Below are 20,947 nucleotides of genomic sequence, written 5' to 3'. Positions count from 1 at the left end.
TTGCCAAATCTCCGCCGAGTTTAGAGTTGATTTGAAAAAAAATTACCGCACGCCCATTTTGGACATGAGAGAGGAAGTCAAACTCCTTATAAGGCCCCCCTTTGTGAGTCCAAATATTCCCTAATGTCTTGCATTGTTCTAGTTAGATTTGCTTGCAGTGTATTGGAGACATGATAGAAGCGAACATTTACCTATGATATTAGCTGATAATGTGAAAATAAAGATTGGATAGAATAATGTAAACTAGGACAAGCAGTGGATATTAGACGAATAGACTCATTATGGTGTTGTTTATGAGTCTCGAAGGGCCAAATATGGTTTAAGAAAGGACTTGATTTGGGACTGTTACAATGCCTCAGTGTGAGGGAAGGATCATACAATTATGGACTTGCGTTGGCAATGGGAATCTTGGACGGAGAAAGTTCAACATGACAAACGGGACTTACAATCATTCCAATAGGATGTAGCAGCTAGGGATTAGGCTAGTTATCCTTCGATATGCAATGCAAAGGGAAGGAGTATGACTTTCTCGTGGATTAATGAATAGGTCGCTATCCCAATGGAGATGGAAAATGCAAGAGAAAGAATAGGGTTACATCATATGGGTACGGACGTAATTTGTTTCTAGAGATACATCCCACTTGTAAATGGAGATTCATGTGTTTGATTGGTGCGTTATGTAAGAAAAACATCTCTTCTATCAATGCTACTTCTAAAGATAAACTATATGTCAATAAAATGAAGACTTTAAAATAAATCTTTTGCACCAATTGAAAAATTAGTTGCTATGAGGATCACCATTTCTAGCACATAAATTGATATACATATGCGTTTGCAAGGACATCCAATGGTCTTTTATGAGAGCAAATTCATGAATGAGAGACCAAAACAATAGGCATGTGATCTCAATCAATTTTGCAATACTTTTCTAGTGAAAAAATATTGTGCTATTTTCTAGATGAGTAGACTGTAATGTTAAAACTAGTGAAAAGGAAAAAGTGGCCAAGAGTTTAATGTCAGGCACCAATAGAGAAAGGACATAGCTAGGCAGCCATGGTTTTTCTTCTTCTTTATTCAGAGCTGTATCGGTTTCATAGCGCAATTATCAACATTGTTTTTCTTGAAGTTTTATTGCAAAAGTGAATCTCTCATCTACAGACTCAAATTACATTGTGAAGGTTATATTACTCGTTTGCCAAATGCCTATGGGACCAACTGATACAAGTCTTATGGACCTAAGCTAATGTCCGGGTACAAAAAAGTAAAATGAAGTAAAATGGAAGATTGTGAAGACAAAAACGTTGTCCGAGAGAGTATTGCATTGGTCACTGAAAAAGCTTTGTGAATCTCCACCTCTGTAGGGAGCCGTTAGTGGAAGGGGGAAGGGAGAAAGAGAGAAATGAAATGAAATAAAATGTTATTTTAATAGTTCTCAAAAGAGCAAGAGTGCATATGATGCAAAACTGAGACAATCCGTGTGAATCCGATCCGATACCTAGGTACAAATTAAAATGAAGCAAAGAAAAAAAAAAATCACCCGCCGAGAAAGTATTGGAGGGGTTGCTACCGAGATGCGTCAATGTCTGCTTCTGAAAGTAGCCGTGCTGGGAGCAAGCAAAGAAAAACATATTTGAACACCGTGGGAAACTATCCCAAGAAATCTTTTGTTTTTTCTCTCTCTTTGTTTCTCTACAGCTTATCATTCTCGGAGAGGGGGGAGAGAAGATCCCTTGCACAAAGCCCTGGCGAGATGCGAAACTATCTCCCTGGGGACGGGGGGGGGGCCGGAACGCCACTGTTGTGTGGGCGGCAAGAGCCGGAGACGAAGGGGTATGTCACAACACCATGGAGAGAGAGAGAGAGAGAGAGAGAGAGAGAGAGAGAGAGAGAGAGAGAGAGAGTTGCAAAATTTGCAAACGAGTCGCTGTCTGATAAGAGGATGGAGCGGGCGAACTTGAAGCAGTGGGCATGCAGGTTTCTTCAAGAAAATCATGAAGAGAAGTAGAGGTGGGCAAGAAGCGCAGCAGGGGCTCCCATGCTGTGGAAATGATGTTGTCGTATTTATTGTTGCCGTTAGCCATATCAGCAAAACTGCAAGCATTGTCAACGGTGATGGTCAATAGTCATATTAGCTTTGGCTCTCTTTTACAAGATTATGTGCTTTGTTTGCAGGTGGGTGGTTCCTATTCCTGGCTGCAGCAGTCTTTGACGGGAAAACCCGTACATCACCCATCACCCATTGTTACCATGATGTTATCTAGACTGGGTCATCTCAATGCAATGTCAGCTACCCCGTTTAGGTATTCAAAATACAGAAACAATCAGTCATTGTTAATTAAGTCATTGTTAATTAGGATGGATCGGAGGAGTTTTTGGTCCAAAGGCAAAGTTGCTTAGTCTTTTCTTTGTCAAGATTAGGTCTAGTGCAAATAGCAATTGTAAGCTACTTCATGTAGTTCTTTGGATTTTTTGGATTGATCTACTTCATGTAGTTCTTTGGATTTTTTGGATTGATCTACTTCCAATGCACAAGATTCAAAATGAAAGGATTGCATCTTCAACATTGAGATTGAGAGAGAGAGAGAGAGAGAGAGAGAGAGAGAGAGAGAGAGAGAGAGAGAGAGTTTGATGCACAGTTGTGGCTGGTGCTCCTGAATCTCATCATTGTTACTGCATAGACCCACTCCGTGGGTCTCCATGAAGAAGGAGGGATTTGCCTCTATGGGTGGAGGAAGCAAGGGTATATGCGTGCACAATATGTGTTTGTGGGACGTGTCTCTAATAAGGTGTGCGTGGAGAGAGGGTGAGCGAGAGAAGAAATAGAGACTATTTTGTGGCTTATGATCGGAAACAAGAGAAGTGTGACGTTGATGCTCGGGACGGAATGCTTGGCCCTATGTTAAAGTCTGCAGTGGCAACCACAAAGGAGTTTTTAACATGTTACCATATAGAAAGTTTGATCTTGTTCATGTTATTTCCTAGATGGAAGTAGGAAATCATAGCTTTTGTGGTGGATGGAATTGGCAATTGCCTAAGCTTGTAGTGGAATTGCTAGATAGAATTAGCAAAACAATAGTTTTTGTGGATTTGCTATAAAGTAAGTTCATAACGGCTAGATAGAACTAGCAATTAAACAATGCCTATGCATTTCTTATCTAGTAACTAAGAGGAATTGCTAATGAAAGTAGCAAATGCTAACTCCAATGGAATAACCATATAGCAATTTTGACTTTCAACACTTGCTATATAGTAATTAATATCTTACGGGATGGGGAGGTCTTCAAAAAGTCCATTCGTTCTTTATACTCACCCTTCAAGAAATTGGCTTTGATCTATTTTCCCTACAGTAATCATATGAGAAAATCCTCATAAGCTCCATTTATTCTATACACTCACCATATAAGAAAGGCGTTTGACGTATTTTCCTTATAGAAACCATGTATTCTCTAAAACTTGTTTAAATCCTAAGTTTCTTTTGAGGATTTCATGGTTTCTCCTTATGTGAAATCCTAGCACAACTCTCTTTCATCATCTTAAAAAAATTTTACTTGATTATTATTGTTGAACTTGCAATATCAAGCACTACAATATTTACTTGATTATTATTGTTGAACTTGCAATATCAACTACTACAATATTTTCTTGTAACAAAGGAAACTCATAATAATTTAATAGTCTTTATGTCTTGAGCTGAATGCTATAATTTATAATTAGTTCTCACTTTGACTAGAAAGGTTTTTGAAAGGAATGTACAAATGGCGTAAACCAACCAAACATATCACCAAGTAGGTAGAGGATGATTGGCCTTAAAACCTGCACCCCTTGCAATATATTTCTATTTCTTCATAACTCACACTAAGTGCATCAAGTCCGAGAGCTCCTTAGAACAAAGCCCATTCAACCCTAAGCGTCACCCACTCTTTTCCACTACCTTGTGGCTCTCCATAAGCTAGGGCCCGACTTAAGCATCAACTTCAAAATTCAACTAGTTTTTCGAATGCAAGGTCTTGCTTTTTATCCATCTTGCGCGTGCCACACATACATACACACACACACACACACACACACACACACACACACACACACACACACACATATATATATAACAAATGCTTTTGGTGCTTTTTAAATTTTCTTTTGGTGATATCATCATTGATGCCATCATCCAATGACCTAGTCCCTCTTTTGAAAAATCAAAGTATCCTTGATTGGCATAAAATCAATCAACCAAACCTTCTAGCACTGGTTCTAAGAAGTAGCACAATGCAATAAGAAAGAGAAAAAGGATGAAAATGACCAATCTAAATGCATCTCATTTGCACTTTGAATAGGTCATTTTTCTCTTGTATAATATACACTTAAGGCACTCTATAGAATAGGCGTACATTACAGGTCCTTATTATGTCTCATGGTCTTATGGAAAGAAAAACCACATTTACTCCACAAATACAAAATCAAGAACACTCTTAGATCCTAACCCTATGTCAATTGTATAGTAAGTGTCTCATCTACAAAGAATGGAATTGTTTGTGTAGTCACATACTTAATGTTAAGAATAAACATTCTAGTCCCTACTAGGTCTACACCCATCTTATTAGTAGGAATCTTTTCATATTCCCACTGATTCCGAGAGTTGGTTACATGAATCACCCCAAACGTCTTTCCCTGGATGTTAGCTATGTGTGTTCCCTCTCTCTCCGCAGACACCATGTCTTTTTGGCACACCCACTCTCTCTCCTGCTCCAACAACAACAACGACACCCACCCCTCAACATCATCAGCGCGTGAAAACAATCTCTCTCTCTCTCTCTCTCTCTCTCTCTCTCTCTCTCTCTCTCTCTCTCTCTCTCTCTCTCCACATTCGCCTTGGGGTTCAGCCCTCCTCATTGACACGTTATCATGTCCCATATCTTCCCTGGCTCCATGGCCATGCCTACAACATTGGCTTTGCCATGCCTTGCTACCGCAAACTGTAAGGGAGCACTCAATGCAAACCATGCTGCTGTCACTTGCATCTCTTGCACTGCAATACAACATCTACTCACGCCTCTCTCTCCACCACACGCATGCAAAGGTTCACAACCCCAAAAATGGAACACATACACACACACACACAAACAATGTCACAGAGAGAGAGAGAGAGAGAGAGAGAGAGAGAGAGAGAGAGAGAGAGAGAGAGAGAGAGAGAGAGAGAGAGAGAGAGAGAGAGAGAGAGAGAGAATGGTCTACAATTTTCAAGGCCATGAAGATCCCCCCTATTTGGAAGCAAAAGATTGTGCACTACTGCTCTGCTTTTCAAAACCCCCCCACCACCACCATCGCCGTCAAACCTTCTATCTCTTGTGATGTCTACTCTCCTCTACCAAGCCCATCTTTCATCTCTGTGTTTGCAGGGTGCCTTTCTTTCCATATCTTTTATCTTTTGCAATGCCCTCACTATGCCCATCAATCAGCTCCAATATGGTACCTGCCTCCCTGGAACTACACTTCGCCTCCTTGCCTGCAACATCATTCTAATCTTGTCAGACTTGAGCAAAGAAAAACGAGGCAAAGATGAAAAATCTCCACCGTTTGTCGTCTGCGTGACACACAGACACACCCTACTCTCTCTATTTTCTCTCTCTTCCACGTGCATATTGCTTCTCCATGGCTACAAGGCAGGTCTTTTTAGGCCTTGCCTTTCAAGGTTAGGGTTGGCAAGTCTTTCCATCATGGATCCTTACTGGAAACTAGTTATCTATCTTAAAAATTGCGCAATTGTTTTTTAGTTGCAGGTCAATACGGATGCTATCCTTGACATTTGGAATGAGCATAACAGACCAGTCCGTTGTTGCAATTGTATCAATTCACCAGACATAGTAGCTCCTGTGCAGCACAAGTGACCAGGTTGGTTGTTGTTTCCAAAAAATTCGTTTTTTGTGTGTGGAACTGTGTTTTAGGTGCTTATGATTGGGATGCATATTTTTGCATTTAGTCTATGATCCATTGTCTCTTTGAGTTCATTCTATTATTAAATAAATTTCTTGTGAAGGTTTGTGCATGTGTATGGTTGTATGTATGTGGATGGGCAGTTTATTTGAGCTTTGGACAATATTGTGAGCATATTCTTGTCATGTGTAGGTATTGTTGACACTGTTTGCTACTAGAAAGTCATTAAATTAGGTCAAAGACCCTTGCTAAGCGGAGGTGTGAGTGGCCTTGTAAGTGACATTCTCTTGGAGGATAAAGGGTTACTTTTGAGTTTTGTTTGTAGCCTCTTGAAACTGATTGATTCTTTGTTTCTTCAACTCGTCATGTAGATATGTGCTATGTTCCTTGTGGCACTGTATTATTCTTTTTCTCAAGGTGCATCTGCTTTGCCAGTCGTTGCCATCGTACTATATGTTGGCTCTTATGAGGTAAGACCATCTAAGAGCCTTCCTATGCAAATACTTGTACCTCTGGTTTGATTTTCATGACTCAAGTTTCTTTTGGCCATAGATCATGGCTTGTGGTATGTGAAATCTTTTCCCTACGAATGCAAGGAGGGCTTTGAGCATTACAGTGCTTTTGAAGTTTGAAGTTTGCATTAAATTCAGTTGTTACGTTTGCGTTCTCCCCCTGAAGGTATCTATTCCACAATTAGGTCTCTTGAAGAAACTTTCTTGATTTTTTGTTTGACTACGTGTCCTTTTTGCTTGAAGGTTTACTGCTCTTTTTGTAGACTTCTGTTGGCAACACCATCAGTGTTACCCTTGCAATGTCTAATAGTGATGCCGGCTTCACTTGCTCACCAAGCTCGTCTAGGTGTTGTTGAAGGCCGAGAACAAGCAAGGTAAACAACTACAAAAGTTGTGGATTGAGCTTTGCATATATATTTTGGTTGTTATAACTTATTTCAACAGATCAGGGCTGAAAAGTGGATAAGCTGGTAGTTGCTTAACTCAAGTACCAATGAAAGCTCATATGAATCGAATCTTGAAACTTAATTTGAACATCAAGATGTACTTATGTATGAAGTAGCAAATGTATTGCATAAGTGGGTAAGCTATATGCACTTTATAAGTTGGTGGGAATGATTGGAAAGGGACGTGATGGTTGCAGACAATAGACTTACTAGCATATTATTTTGGCATGAGAACAAGAGCCATTCCAACTGTAGGCTACAAGGGTCCTCGAGGACATCAAATTTGTTGCTATATGTATGGTTACCATGGTCTGGTGCCTTGGTCTTCTAGCTTGTGTACAAAACGTGATTGAGCAAGGCTTTTGTGCTCACATGTTTGTCGTATGTAAGTAGTTCTTGCAGCCTACCAACAACTATTCTTGGTGCATCTCTTAAGTGAATTACAAGCCGTGATTGTACATAAATTGATTTAAAGTTCATATCATGTAAAGAAATAATCATGGATTCTCTGCATTGTGTTTCTATGATTGCTTTTATATATACTTGCAGTGTTGCAAGAGTGCAAGGATGAGTACTAACCGAAGCAGTTAATGAAGCTGGATTTGGAGTACTCGCATAGGTGGAGTTGCAGCCATTGCTTAGGGCTAGACCATAACAAATGGTAGTGAGGGCAAGGGTAACCCCTTGTGGTTTGATTGTATGCGATGGGGATATTTCCTGTGGGTTTGCACTATTGCCTGTGGGAGTTGTCTTGTATTGAATTCTTGTGTATGACCACTATTTTATAAGGCAAAAGGATTTATAAGTTGATTGTGAGTTGGGCACAATACATTCTCGGCCATAGTTTTTTGCGGGTGTGTAGTGGTTCATGTTAGTTGGGAGTCATGTCTCTTGTTGTGGATTTTTCCAAGTGCCATGGCTTGATTGATTATTTGAAAGTGTGGATTTCACAGGTTCTAGGATGAAGACTTTCACCGAAAGGTAGGGATGTTGAGGTAACTTTGGGAGACATGTTGAGCAGGGCTAGGAGGATTACCACTTTTTGTTATGAAGTTACTAGATGAACTACTATGTCATATCTTTGAGTTGCTAGATGTACTACTAGTTTCATAACACATCTCAAACTAGCAAGTGAGATTGAACTCTCTTGATTCATCTAGCAACTATCTTACCATATAGCTACTCAACTTAATATATGGTAAGAAGATTGCTACTTGATGCATCTAGGAGTATTCTCACCCTTACTAGTTTGCACTTTTGCTAGATGTGTGTATTGAAACTAGTAAGATATCTAGAATTATTTATTGTTTGCCATATGGTAAGCCGTCCAAAGCTCCTTGTGCTAGCCATTCACAGATGAGGAAGCCTAGCCGGAGCTGGAGTTTGCACCTCGAGGGGGGGGGGGGGGGGGGAGTGATATCATACGAGTGTGATAATGAGTGTCTGGCAGGTCTTAGCGCCACAAATTGTGTGGGAGATAATTGGTAATATCCGAGAGGGTGAAAAGGTGCGGCCACTACGTAATTGTGGGCTGCATGAACAACCATGCAAAATGAGAGTGTTGCAATCAAGTGGTTGCAAGCGGTCCACTGGCTCAAGGCAACTCTATAGCGAATGACATTCATTGCATTATGGGCGAAAACCGAGAGAGAGAGAGAGAGAGAGAGAGAGAGAGAGAGAGAGAGAGAGAGAGAGAGAGAGAGAGAGAGAGAGAGAGAGAGAGAGAGAGAGAGAGAGAGAGAGAGAGAGAGAGAGAGGTACTAAGGGTGGGTGCATACAACTAGCACTAACTGCCACCATGCAGGCACCCACTAGTATCAGACAGAAGTTGCTTCCGCTTTCCCCCTTGTTTACACTATTGGGTGCCGCACGTGAGGTGTTGATGGCCTGGGTGCTGGTGGTTTTCCCTAGATTGCATGGTGTGCTCTGGCCGTGTTAGGACACGCACACTGCCTGGTTAGTGGTGGTGTTAAGGCCATGTTTGAACATGTACACTGCATGCGCACAGTCGTAGATGAATCGGTGAGGGTTGTTGGTGAGATTCTGCAGAGCGACAATCTCCATTGTCCACGTGGAGAGCTAACGCCACATGCTGAGGTGGACCTACAAAAGGTGTTTCTGCTAATTTTGACGACAACCGCTTACTGTTGTGTTGCAGAGCATTGCCACATTCTTGCTTACTCACTGTATATTGTTGCTAATGCGTTGTTACTGTCATTCATGTCATTGCTATCCACCATGAGTCCATGACTATGAGGCTATTATAAATGCAGACAGTGACTAATTTTTTTTTCTAATTATTATTCTTTATTTTCCTTCCTTTCAAAACCTAGTTGCATGCTAGAGTATCGGTCTCGGCATTGGTCCACTCCGTTTTTTTAATACAACAAGCTACTCTCATTGTCTTCGAGTTTGGACGTGGTATTTCATAGGTGACTCGGAATTGTTTTGTTTGAACTCGCTGCTTTCACCTTTCCTTGACTATGTAGGGGTGCTTCCTACGAAGAGCACACTCTTCTTTTTCTTCTAAAACATTGGCTTCTTCTTAATTCTTCATAAAACTACCCTTGTTCTTCCTAAGATTTTAGTCTAACCCAGCTTTGAGATTGTTCTAAGTTACGTAGATTACGTAAGGCGCTCTCTTCTCTTGGTATCCTTTACACAGGGTAAGCTTTATATAATCAATTATATGTTTGGTTATAGGATTTAAAAGTTCTAGACAATTCAAACACATTGACAATTATACGAGATTGATAACAATCTATGAACAATCCTAAAATACGTTAAACAAATGACGTTTAAGAGAGGCAAGATTCATCTTTGATCATGATAATCTTGATAGTTATCATTGTTGAAAACCCAAGAGTGTGACCAAAGCTCTAATACCACTGCTACAAACGGGAGAGCGGAAGGCCTTGCAAATACCAAGAATAATATATTGCAAACCATAAAACTCACTAATCGACATACCTCGCAATTCCATAAGCGCATAATCGCGTGATACACTAACAGATGGAGATAGAGAGCAAGATAGAGCGAGGGGGAACGTGCAGATGTGCCTCTTAGAGCTAGTGCCACACCGGCATGGCAAGAGAGAAGAGAGGAGGGGAGAGAAGAAAAACACAGTCACTGGGCACAATCTCCCCTCGTGAAAGAGGGACCATTTCCCTCTTGCACGTATTTCATTATAGATTTCTTGAATGGTCAAATTGAGTACAACCTGGTCGGCCGGTCATAAATGGCCAAAGCTCATAAAAGAGTACTTGAATAAATAAATGTACAATATATATATTTTCATTCGCATAGGCCTAGCTTGGTCTAGTATTTTTGGGTATTCACAACATCCCTATCCTCTCGAATACACCTTTAAAAAACACCACTTGCACCAACAAAGTATTGCCTGCACACTTCAAAAACTCACACACCCTATGTAGCATTGCTCAAGCCCACTCATCTTGTAATGCTCATTTCACACATGACACTTCTCTCTCACCCTGTTTCCAACATTAATCATTGTCGGCTCGGCATATACCTACACACCAACACGCAACCGTGGATTGCATGAGAGCGGTCGAAAAAAGAAGGGGGGAAGGCTGAATGACATAGAATGAAACAATGAAGGCAAATGCCACTTCCACACTATCGTGCATGCCTCCACCATTTGGCTCCATCGCCCTTCTCCAAAACCCATTGGTCCTTTGCCTGGTTTCGCCGAGAGCTGCTAACGGCGCCACCGATATAGTACCGCAATGCTAACTCCATAGCTCGTGAGAGCTCAAGCTCTCTCCCCACCCTTTGATGCCCAATATAGGCCACATTCCACATTATATAGCCTTTTCTCCTTAGTGAAGCATCCAAATGTGGGTTTTCTTTGATGGCACATGGCGGCCCCTCACGCCTTTGTCCTCCAAAGGCCCCCATGCCATATAAAAAGACACCATTCTATGGAAATTTTCCCCTCTAACATCCTATGCCTGCCATTTTTTGCTGACATCTCTTGTGATTGGGTTATAAAGACCAGTCAAAGCTCCTACTAGCCTGATCCCAAACCGTGCACGCCTTGGTGCATTCTGAGATTTCGTGGCTTTCTAACCCAAGTGCCAAAATTGGCAAAAGTCACCTAGAATCTTCTCTCGAGTAGATGCTCCAAAATTTAAACCTAGCATAACTTGTCGACATCCTGGAATCCCGATTGATGAGTCATCTCTTTTTTTCAACTCCACATGCCGTGCTCTACCACTTGGAGCCTTGTTGCGGCCAAAAACCCTCCAGATGTCCCCACTTGTCACATTCGTCGAGGATCTGCAACACCTTCTAACTTTGAACTGCCATAACTTTTCATCATGACTATGTTTGAGAAGCCATCTTGATCGGCTCCTAAAGCACTGCAAACATTACATCCCAAAGCATAATCTCACCACTTCAAAAACTAGACCTGCTATCCCAATTCGGGCTTTCACAGCTTCTTTAACACTCTAACTTGCATTCACAAAGCACCCATAGCACTACGTAGGCCACTTGACAACATCGAGCAGCTTTAGCTGCACCAATGTCCTCGATATCCGGACTAAGGTTACGCTGGTGTAAAAAGAGAAACGGATCGGAGAAAGATAAGGTATAGGTAGAATATAAAAAGGAAGAAACGTGGTGAAAGAAAGTATAAAGGTAAAAAGGGGAAGATTTAAGAGAGAGAGCTAAATGAAGGGTAAGAAATAAGCAAAAAGGTAGAGATCGAGTAAGAGAGGTAGAAAGGGAGAGAGATAGGCCAAGAAGAAAAGAGTTTATATGCTTAGGTAGTATATATATATAAACAAAACCATTGCAATATATGTGACAAATATAAGAAAACAAAGAAGAGTAAGAGATGCAAAAGAAAAAAATTCAACCATCATTATGTTTACCTACCACACCTACATCATAGCAAAGGAAATTCTAGAACATCCACATGACAATAATGTATATAAGCTCTCAACATTGCAATGGATGAGAATGTGCACATTGGATAAGCTAGTGTCATCTACACTTTCCAATACTCACTGCATTGCTTCTCTCTATAACATAATTTATAATAATATAAAATATTTTCTTAGAAAACCAGCAGCTACCACCAATAAATGGTGTTACACACATGCTTTCATACATTGTTAGATTTATAAGTCTCTTTGTCGCACCCTCGCATCCAAGTAAAGGGGAATAAATTACCTTTGTATTTTCTATTAGGACCTCGTTGAGGTGTAACTATTTAAGGGGAGGGGGAGGTAACTCAAAATAATTATCCCCTCTTTGTGTGATGCCCCCCTTAGTAGAGTTAGACAAAAGCAATCCTCGCCATTGCTACATCCTTAGCGTCATCATAATCTTTCTCTAAGGATGTTATTCGCTAAATAAATGTAGGATCTTTTCTAATGGACAATGGAGCTAACTTTATAGTCTCCCATAGTATCACATGATTGTTCCTCTTTCAATTTAGTGGCATGTAATGTCCAACAAAACAAATTATACTACATTGAAACTTTAATGGAGCCAAAATGAGGCTCTAGTTTTTTTCAAGACTAGAATGTATCCCATTATATTTTTACATGAAAGGCATGCCAAACCTTGAGCTTAGGTCTAAATTTGGTGAGAAATTGTGTATTTGGCCGTGTTTAAATAATTTTCCATAGGATTGTAAGCTTCAATTACAAAAGCTGGCATTTTAGTTCTTCTATGTGCAACTATAGTGGTTAATAACAATGTCCAAAGTTTTCTAGGTGCTTTTCCATGACCCCAATGGGATTATTCAGCATGGTGACGTGTGCCTTTAAAGGACGTGCTAAAACACTGAGACATCTCTTTAAACTTAAGAGAAGATCTTTTGTGCCTAATAGTTCTTTGGGTAATTTAAGGACTAGATCCTTCAGTAACTATCATGCCATCAAAATATGCGAAAAAAGAAGTTTGGTGATCCTTTGTTAAAGTCTTGATGTGGCAATGAAGTTTTTATGAAGTGTAGGACTGCATCCATCTACTTTTGGAGCTGATAAAACAACCAACTAAGAATAGAGCTTTTCTCATTTCAAATTTTCCAAGAAAAGAAGGTTCTGCACTTTGGCAAGAATGAGGTAATGAATTTTTTTTCCAAAGGATGATCCTTTCACACAGCTAGTGTTAAGGACATTAAAAACGGGTGAATCCAACAAAAGTTAGTGCAAATGCGCAGCTACTTAGCAACGTTGTTTGGGTCTTTTCTCGGTTTTTCCCTCATGATGCTCGACAGAACCCTCTTGTCCTGAGCCCGATCCTCGTTTGTTGCGGTCACTTTGAGAGAAGCGAGCTGAGCTATTATTGTTATATGCAGTACTAGCCGCCGTTGTTGTATGTGTATATTTGCGAACTCTAGATTTCCTGATGCAAAAAAAGGGTTAATGTGCTAGTTTATTTATTTGAAGTGGATGATCTTCCAATCTACAAAATATGATCTAGCTACACATATATGTGAGAACTTAGAGATTAACTTAAATGTGATTAATATCACTATTACTTAATATGCTAATGTCAAGACATAAGAGAGTACAAGATAGAAATAGAGCAATGACAATAGATTGCACTTGAATGGAGAGTGAAGACCTTGTTACAAATGAGGGCAGCTAATGGGATTTATATACAAGTTGAGGGAGTGAGGATTATCCATCACATGTGAATTATAGGTAGGTGGGAATAGACACATGTTGAGACTTGCATAGGTAAAAGGGGTCCATGTGGGAATTAGGTGTAAGGACTTTGGGAAAAGAGGTAGGTGGAAAGAAGTCCACACTTATTAAAATCATAAGTTACTTTTACATCCTCCCTTAAGGGTGGACTTCTCGTTGTAACATTGAGATTGATGAATAAAAGAGCTTTGTGAAGTAGCCATGTCGTAGATACATGCTATCCCCCCTCAATGAGAAGTTCATTCGGTAGGGATCAAACTCAAATTACGCGATGAAGCTATTTTTTTAGTGGCGGGCACAGACTTGGTGAGAAAGTCTGCCCAATTTTCTGCAGATGGAACATACACTAGCTTGATAAAGCCATTTGCGACTAATACTTTCAAGAGATGGAAGCTTATCTTAATGTGTTTGAGCTTGGATGAGAAGAAAGGTGATTCTGTAAGTGCGATGGTAGACTGATTATCACAAAAAAGAGTGATTGGATCAGTTGAGATATTGAAGGGTAGCTTCAATTCGTTGATCAATTGAAAGATCCAAAGAGCCTCGCGGGAGGCAAGAGCAGCAGCAACGTATTCCGCTTCAGTAGAAGAACTTGCAATAGAACATTGTCGTTTGGTTTGCCAAGAAATTGGACCACCAGCCAAAGTGAATACATAGCCCCCTGTAGAAAAACATCGAGGGTCGTCGCCAGCCCAGTTGGCATCAACATATCCTGAAATAGAGATGGGGCTAGAGGGGTCGTAATAGTAAGTGAGGGCATAGTGTTGAGTGGTGCGTAAGTAGCGAAGGGTGCGCTTTGCAGCTTGCTTGTGCACTTTACAGGGCTTTGACATAGAGCGAGAGAGGATATGGCCTGTGTAGGAAAGATCGAAACGGGTGCAAGAGATAAGATAACATAATTGTCCGCAGAATTTTGGGAAATGAAAGGATGGGTAGTAGAGTGCATCAGTGTGAGTGTAATCATGAAATTCAGGAGCAAGCTTGTGCTTAACAGGCAAAGGGGTAAACTCAGGGGTTGAAGCAGACATACCATAGAAGAGGAGGAGTTCTTCAATGTATTTGGATTGAGATAATTGGATAAATTTACCTGCTGGATCTCTTATGACTTTAATGCCGAGAAAATAAGTCATAGGTCCTTTGTCGATTACTGGGAATTCATGAGAGATCCAATCAATTGCTTGTAGCAACATGTACTCTGATGTGCCAAGAAGAGGAATGTCATCCACAAAGAGGCCTAAGATAGCCATGCCTTTAGAGGTCTGCTATATGTAGATATTGTAGTCTGCCATAAGACGTTCCCAGCCACATTTAAGCAAGTAGTGGTGCATGCGGATGTACCACTCTCGTGAAGATTGTTTTAAGCCATAAATGGGCTTATGCAATTTACATACATAATCAGGGTGGTGAGGGTCTTCAAAATGAGGAGGTTGTAGCATATAGATGAGCTCTTGGAGCAAGCCATGTAAGAAGGAAGTTTTTATATCAAGATGATGTAAAAGAAGATTAAACTTAGCAGCAAGTGCAATAAGAAGCCGAAATACATTCATACCCAGTACTGGTGAATAGGTTTCGAAGTAATCCACACCTTGTTGTTGAGTGAAGCCGCGAGCGACAAGGCGTGCCTTGTAGCGATCAATTGAGCCGTTGGGGTGGTATTTCTTCTTTAAGAGCCATTTGCAAGAGACAATGTTATGATTCTTAGGAGGTGGCACAAGATCCCAAGTGTTAGCTTCTTTGAGGGCTTAGAGTTCATCCAATATGGAAGCATGCCACTCCTTGCTCTCGCTAGAAGCGAGGGCATCGAGAACAGAGAGGGGAAGGGCATCTTCAAGAGGCTCTGGTGGATGTTCAAGAATCATTTCATCACTGAGGACAACAGAGAAATTGGTGGCTTCATAGATCTCGCGAAGAGAGCTGGTGCAGCCATGCGAGCTAGAGGCGGCTTGGTCCAAGTGTATAGGCGAAGTGTGTTGCGATGGCGAGGTGGCAGAAGTAGAGCTACGAGGCTCGACTTCGTCGACATCTTCTGGGATGGGAGTAACTGGCAAGGTTTCATGGGATCTGCAGAAAAAAGGTGAGACCGGTAGCAAAGGTGATGGGAGATCACGAGGTGGAGCACCGAGTGTCTGCGGTGTGATGGAAGTAGCGGTAATCGGGACGGATGGTGTTGGTGATGGTATCAACTGTGAGGAGATGGATGCAAGGGGTGGTGTAGGAGTGTTGCCGATTGGCTGTGCATGAGAATGCGAGACACGAGGAGGTGGATGGACGATGAGGAAAGGCCTTTGGATGGTGAAGGGAGGCTCAAGATTGTGCCTAGAAGGGTGGGAAATTTGCATGGGTGTGTGTGTGGGTGAGGCTGTCAACAAAGATAGATGAGAAGAGTGGACTGGTGATGAGAATGTAGGGTGCAATGGTGGAGAAGATTTGCCTGAGATGATGAATTCTTCATCAAAGATGATGGTGCGGGCAAAGATAAACTTGTGATGGTCTGGGATATAGAGGCGGTATGCCTTGATGCCAAATTGATCACCATAGCCGACAAAATTTGTGCGTTGAGCACGTGGTGATAGATTTGATAAAGGTTGTGTCACAAGTGGGTATGCAATGCTTCCAAAGATGCGAAGGTGGCCAAGATGAGGTGGGTGACCGTGCCAGAGGGTGTAGGGTGTAGTAGTAGGATTGCGGGTGGATGGAATGCGGTTTTGAATGTAGCATGCAGTGGCGGTAGCTTCTTCCCAATAGGTGTCTGGGAGGCTAGCTTGGAGAAGCATGGCACGAGTAGCTTCAAATAGTGTGCGATTCTTGCGCTCGGCAAGACCGTTTTGTTGTGGGTGGTCGGTGATGGAGAATTCATGTCGAATACCAGCAGAAAGACATAGATCTTTGAATGCATGAGAAGTGTATTCCCCACCATGATCTGTGCAGAGAGTTTTAATGTGGCAACCATGTTTAGTCTCAACTAATGCCTTGAATGTGCAAAAATGAGAGAAGGTTGAGGATTTCTCGGCCATGTAGTAAGTAGTTGTGTATTTTGAGAAATCATCTATAAAAGTAAGCATATACTTATTGCCAGTGAGGGAGTTGATGGGCAATGGGCCACAAAAATCAGAGTGGATGAGGTCGAGAGGTGCAGTGGCTCGTGATGATGAAGTGGGGAATGGGACATGATGTGCTTTAGCAAGAATGCAGCCCTCACAAAGTGTGATGTGAGTGAGGTGCTTGGGAAGACCTAGTGCAAGTTGGCGATGAGTGAGTTGGTGCAAAACATGTTGAGAAATATGTCCTAGTCTATAATGCCATTTGAGTGTGTTCTCTTGTGTTTTTATGGATGATGCAGATGCATGTGCAGGCGATGAGTCACCCAATGGATAAAGACGTCCAGTTTTGGGGACCAAAAGTGTGACATATTGACCATCTTTGTTTAGTGTCGAAATGTGGCAGCCTTCTCGCATGAATTTGATGATGATGCCATTGTCAGTTAGCTCGCTGACAGAGATGAGATTTTTCTTGAGACTAGGGACATAATATACGTGAGAAATAGTGGTGTGTAGGCCATTAGGTAGGTTAATGACAGCATCTCCATAGGCTTTGGCGAGCTGGATGCTGTTATCACCGAGGAATACTTCTAGAGGGTGTTCTAGATAAGGGATGTTGGATAGCCAGTGTAGGTGATATGTCATATGATGGGTGGCGCCCGTATCAAGTAGCCAGATATTGGGATATGAAGTAGCTATAGTGGTGGCATATAGTTGCAAATGATAAGATGGGCTATCATAAGTAGATATGTCAGCATAATGAGCTTGACCATAAATAAAAGGAGATGGTTGGCCATGGCGTGTCCCCCCTTGAGGGTAAGAAGGATATAGATTAGGGTGAGAGATAGGACGATTACCTTGATTGCGTGGTTGTCGACAGTCCTTTGTGAGGTGTCCAAAGCGATGACAATTGGCGCATTGCTTTGAATTTTGGTGATTGTGGTGGCTTTGAAATTGCAACTTTCTTCCAGAATTATTGGGTTGTCGAGGAGGGCTCGAATGTTGAGGCTTCTTGCCATTGTAAGGGCGTGAGTTTCTTGTCATAGTGACAAGTGCCGTGGACTTCTGCGAGATGCTAGTGTGGTCGCGAAGCGTTTCCTCCTGATGGATCTTGGCTACAAGATTTTGTAGCTGCAAGTTAGCCGTGGTGGCTTGTGTAGTGATAAAGGCTCTCCATGATGCAGGTAGAGAAGCCAATAAGAGCATACTTTGAAGCTCTTGAGGGATGGCAATCCCTGAGATAAGTACTTCATCTAGAAGTATTTGCCACGTCTCCAAAAACTTGGAGGATGACTGACCCTCTTGCATGGTAGTGTTTACCAATTTCTTGATCAAGGAAACTTGGTAGACGAGATCAGTGTGCTCATAGTTCTTCTCGAAGAACTTCCAAATGGCGCTAGCAGTAGTTAGCTTTTCCACCATTTGAACTTGCCGATCTTGGCAATGGAGAATGAGCTCCATCTTGGCACTATTGTTTCTACTATGCCAAGTTTATAGGTGTCGATGAAGTATGTTGAATCTTTGTCTTCGGGGTCTTCGGGGTGGTCAGGTTGCTCTTCGACTCCTGACGTGACGTCCCAAAGTTGTAGCTGCGTGAGGTAGAGTTCCATCCGAATCTTCCACACTTGGTAGTTAGTGCCGTTAAGCTTGTCGATGATGTAGTGGGGCTTGTAGATGGATGCGGAAGATGAAGAAGCTAACTCGGCCATCTTTCGAGGTTCCGGATTCCTTGAAAAGAATGGAGAGTGAGGCTTCGAGTGTGGGCTAGAGAGATGAAATACTCTTAGAGCTAATTAGAAAAATTAATCTTAAGCTCTATCGCTCTGATACCATGTGAGAACTTAAAGATTAACTTAAATGTGATTAATATCACTATTACTTAATATGCTAATGTCAAGACATAAGAGAGTGCAAGATAGAAATAGAGCAATGACAATAGATTGCACTTGAATGGAGAGTGAAGACCTTGTAACAAATGAGGGCAGCTAATGGGATTTATATACAAGTTGAGGGAGTGAAGATTATCCGTCACATGTGAATTATAGGTAGGTGGGAATAGACACATGTTGAGACTTGCATAGGTAAAAGGGGTCCATGTGAGAATTAGCTGTAAGGACTTTGAGAAAAGAGGTGGGTGGAAAGAAGTCCACACTTATTAAAATCATAAGTTACTTTTACACTATATTGATGCTCTAATAACAAATCCACCCTAGCAATTGCTCGAATATTCTTTGGGAAAATTCTATACCTCTCATTGGGTCCTTTGTAAGCCTTCACTAGAACTTGGTCCTTGCAAATGGAGTGCCAAGCATTCATCTGCAAGACTCTTTTGACTGCACCGACGTCGTCAAAGAGAACAAATCCAAAGTCACGATCCCCAGTTAGAAGCGAAGTTCGTAATGTCACTCGACTCACAAAACCAAATTGGCTGCGAAACGTCCAAAAAGCCGTTCAGATTAGAGACCATCTCAACGTGATTATAATGATACTGTGTTATTGTGATGCAGATGATGAAGATCATTAGAGCTTGCAACAATTACTGACAGATTAGAGCTGATACAGGACGACTCTAAAGGTGTAGGCAGGCAGATAATGAGCGGGAGGCACGTGAAAGGTCGTGTGGAAGAGGCGCGGCAGCTCCTGCAGAGGCATCATGGCATCATCATCATCCTCATCCTGAGAACGTTGCATGAGGAGCAGTTGCAGCACATTTGAGCCCACCTCTACCACATCCTCCTCCGATATAGCAGCCACGTAGTTATACCCTGCTGGCGCCTCCCCCTCCTCAAGGCTCACGCTCAGCAGGGCCTGCATCAACGATACTACTGGACCTCGTCTAATTTCATCATCGCGCCTCCCCCTCCTCAAGGCTCACGCTCAGCAGGGCCTGCATCAACGATACTACTGGACCTCGTCTAATTTCATCATCGCTATTTTCCTCCTCTGCTACTGCACACTCACCTGCATCTTCGAAGTCAGGCCGCTGCATCGTGCGCCAACAATCCAAATCCCCATCGTCTAAACCATTAATAATCGGGACGTTGCGTACGTCAGGCAAGCTGTATAACTCATACCTCGCTTCATCTTCTGCATAGCATTCTTCTTCCGGCCCATTGATTACTAAATAGCGTTCGAATAACTCTGCAAAATCTAAACATTCAGCAGAGCTGTCGACGTGGCTCCACGAGTGATGGACAGCCACCTCAACATGATCATCATCTAATACGACCGCATCACATGATTCTAATTCTGTATCGGTCCCATCGATTATGTCTGCCACGTTGTCGACATATTGATCTACTTCATGGACGTCGCTACCGCTCTCTTGTAGCTCCATAAACAGATCAAAGAAGAAACAGTCATCATGCAGACGGTCACCATATTCTTCGTTGATGCTTATACACATGTCCGTCTCATCAATATTATCTGCACCTGTACTACTGCCCATGTCGATGATGCTGCCCGTGACTGATCCTGACCCAGCTGGATCCCCCATAGCCTGGGTCAAAGATGATAATGATGCAGTGCAGGTGTGCACGTCGTTGTGCGCGGCATTGATGAGCATGCCGTGATGCGTTAGTACAATACTGTCTGCAGAGTCTATCGCGGCATCGTCGATGCCATCCTGCAGGGTGGCTATCGTGGATGAGGAACTCGTACTGCACGTAAAGAAGTCGTGCAGACCGGAGGGGCAGAGGTGGCCCATTGCGCACGTCACGCCCTGCGAGCAGTCAAAGACTCGCCCGACGTCTCTGTATGGTAGCAATGCTTCAGGATATGGCTCTTCACCTGCAAAAATTACGTCATGCCAAAGGAAAACTTCAGGGACGATCAGGGAAGGCGAAGGCGAAGAGGGAAAAAGGGAAGACGGCGGGAAAAAAGGTCGGGGAAGGCGAAGGGGAAAAATTGGAAGAGGGGGCCGTGTCAATTACCTATCATTCTCGTTGTTCTCGCAGCACTTGTCAACCTTGGCTTGCAAGACCACCTTCCTTTCTCCACTGCGTTTTACGCTCGTTCCTGGCGTCTTTCATATATATGCCTCTGCATCTCTCGTTCCTGGTGTCGTTCGTTTAAGTTTATTAATGTTAAGAGTCGGGATCACTTCTTGACACACGATAACACAGGAGGAGGAGAAGAAAAGAGACGTCAATCCCAAATGACCTTCAAAAAATCTATATTCAGAAAGAAACGGGTCGACCGATCCATCGATCACAAGGAACTAGTTTTGCTGGGTGGGCGTTGCTATAGAACCTAAGAGGACATATTGTGGTGTGTGGGTCTTGTAGCTGTGCCCGACCACCTAGTGTGAGAGGACACTAGTAGGTTTTTGGGAT

At 42.2% G+C, this 20,947-nt stretch overlaps 1 protein-coding gene across 1 annotated transcript; it reads right to left on the bottom strand.

Annotated features, from left to right (window-relative positions):
- Positions 1-19,160: 19,160 nt before the first annotated feature.
- Positions 19,161-20,644, bottom strand: LOC147441646 (uncharacterized). Its single transcript, XM_086483770.1, has 3 exons — positions 20,581-20,644; positions 19,524-20,402; positions 19,161-19,444 (listed from the first exon to the last, which is right to left on the bottom strand). The coding sequence occupies exons 1-3, from the start codon at positions 20,642-20,644 to the stop codon at positions 19,161-19,163; spliced, it is 1,227 nt and encodes a 408-aa protein (XP_086339896.1).
- Positions 20,645-20,947: the final 303 nt, after the last annotated feature.

Source organism: Adiantum capillus-veneris, chromosome 15 (assembly GCF_014529385.1).
Source record: "Adiantum capillus-veneris isolate H3 chromosome 15, ASM1452938v2, whole genome shotgun sequence".
NCBI classification, from domain to species: Eukaryota; Viridiplantae; Streptophyta; class Polypodiopsida; order Polypodiales; family Pteridaceae; genus Adiantum; species Adiantum capillus-veneris.
This window is presented reverse-complemented; position numbering and strand designations above follow the sequence as displayed.

Excerpts from the sequence above, each read along its gene's own strand:
- LOC147441646 (XM_086483770.1), bottom strand. The coding sequence starts at position 20,644 with ATGAAAGACGCCAGGAACGAGCGTAAAACGCAGTGGAGAAAGGAAGGT. Across the intron at positions 20,403-20,580 it reads AGGTGGTCTTGCAAGCCAAG|GTGAAGAGCCATATCCTGAA; the intron begins GTTGACAAGTGC and ends TAATTTTTGCAG. Across the intron at positions 19,445-19,523 it reads CGATGATGAAATTAGACGAG|GTCCAGTAGTATCGTTGATG; the intron begins GTCCAGTAGTAT and ends AAATTAGACGAG.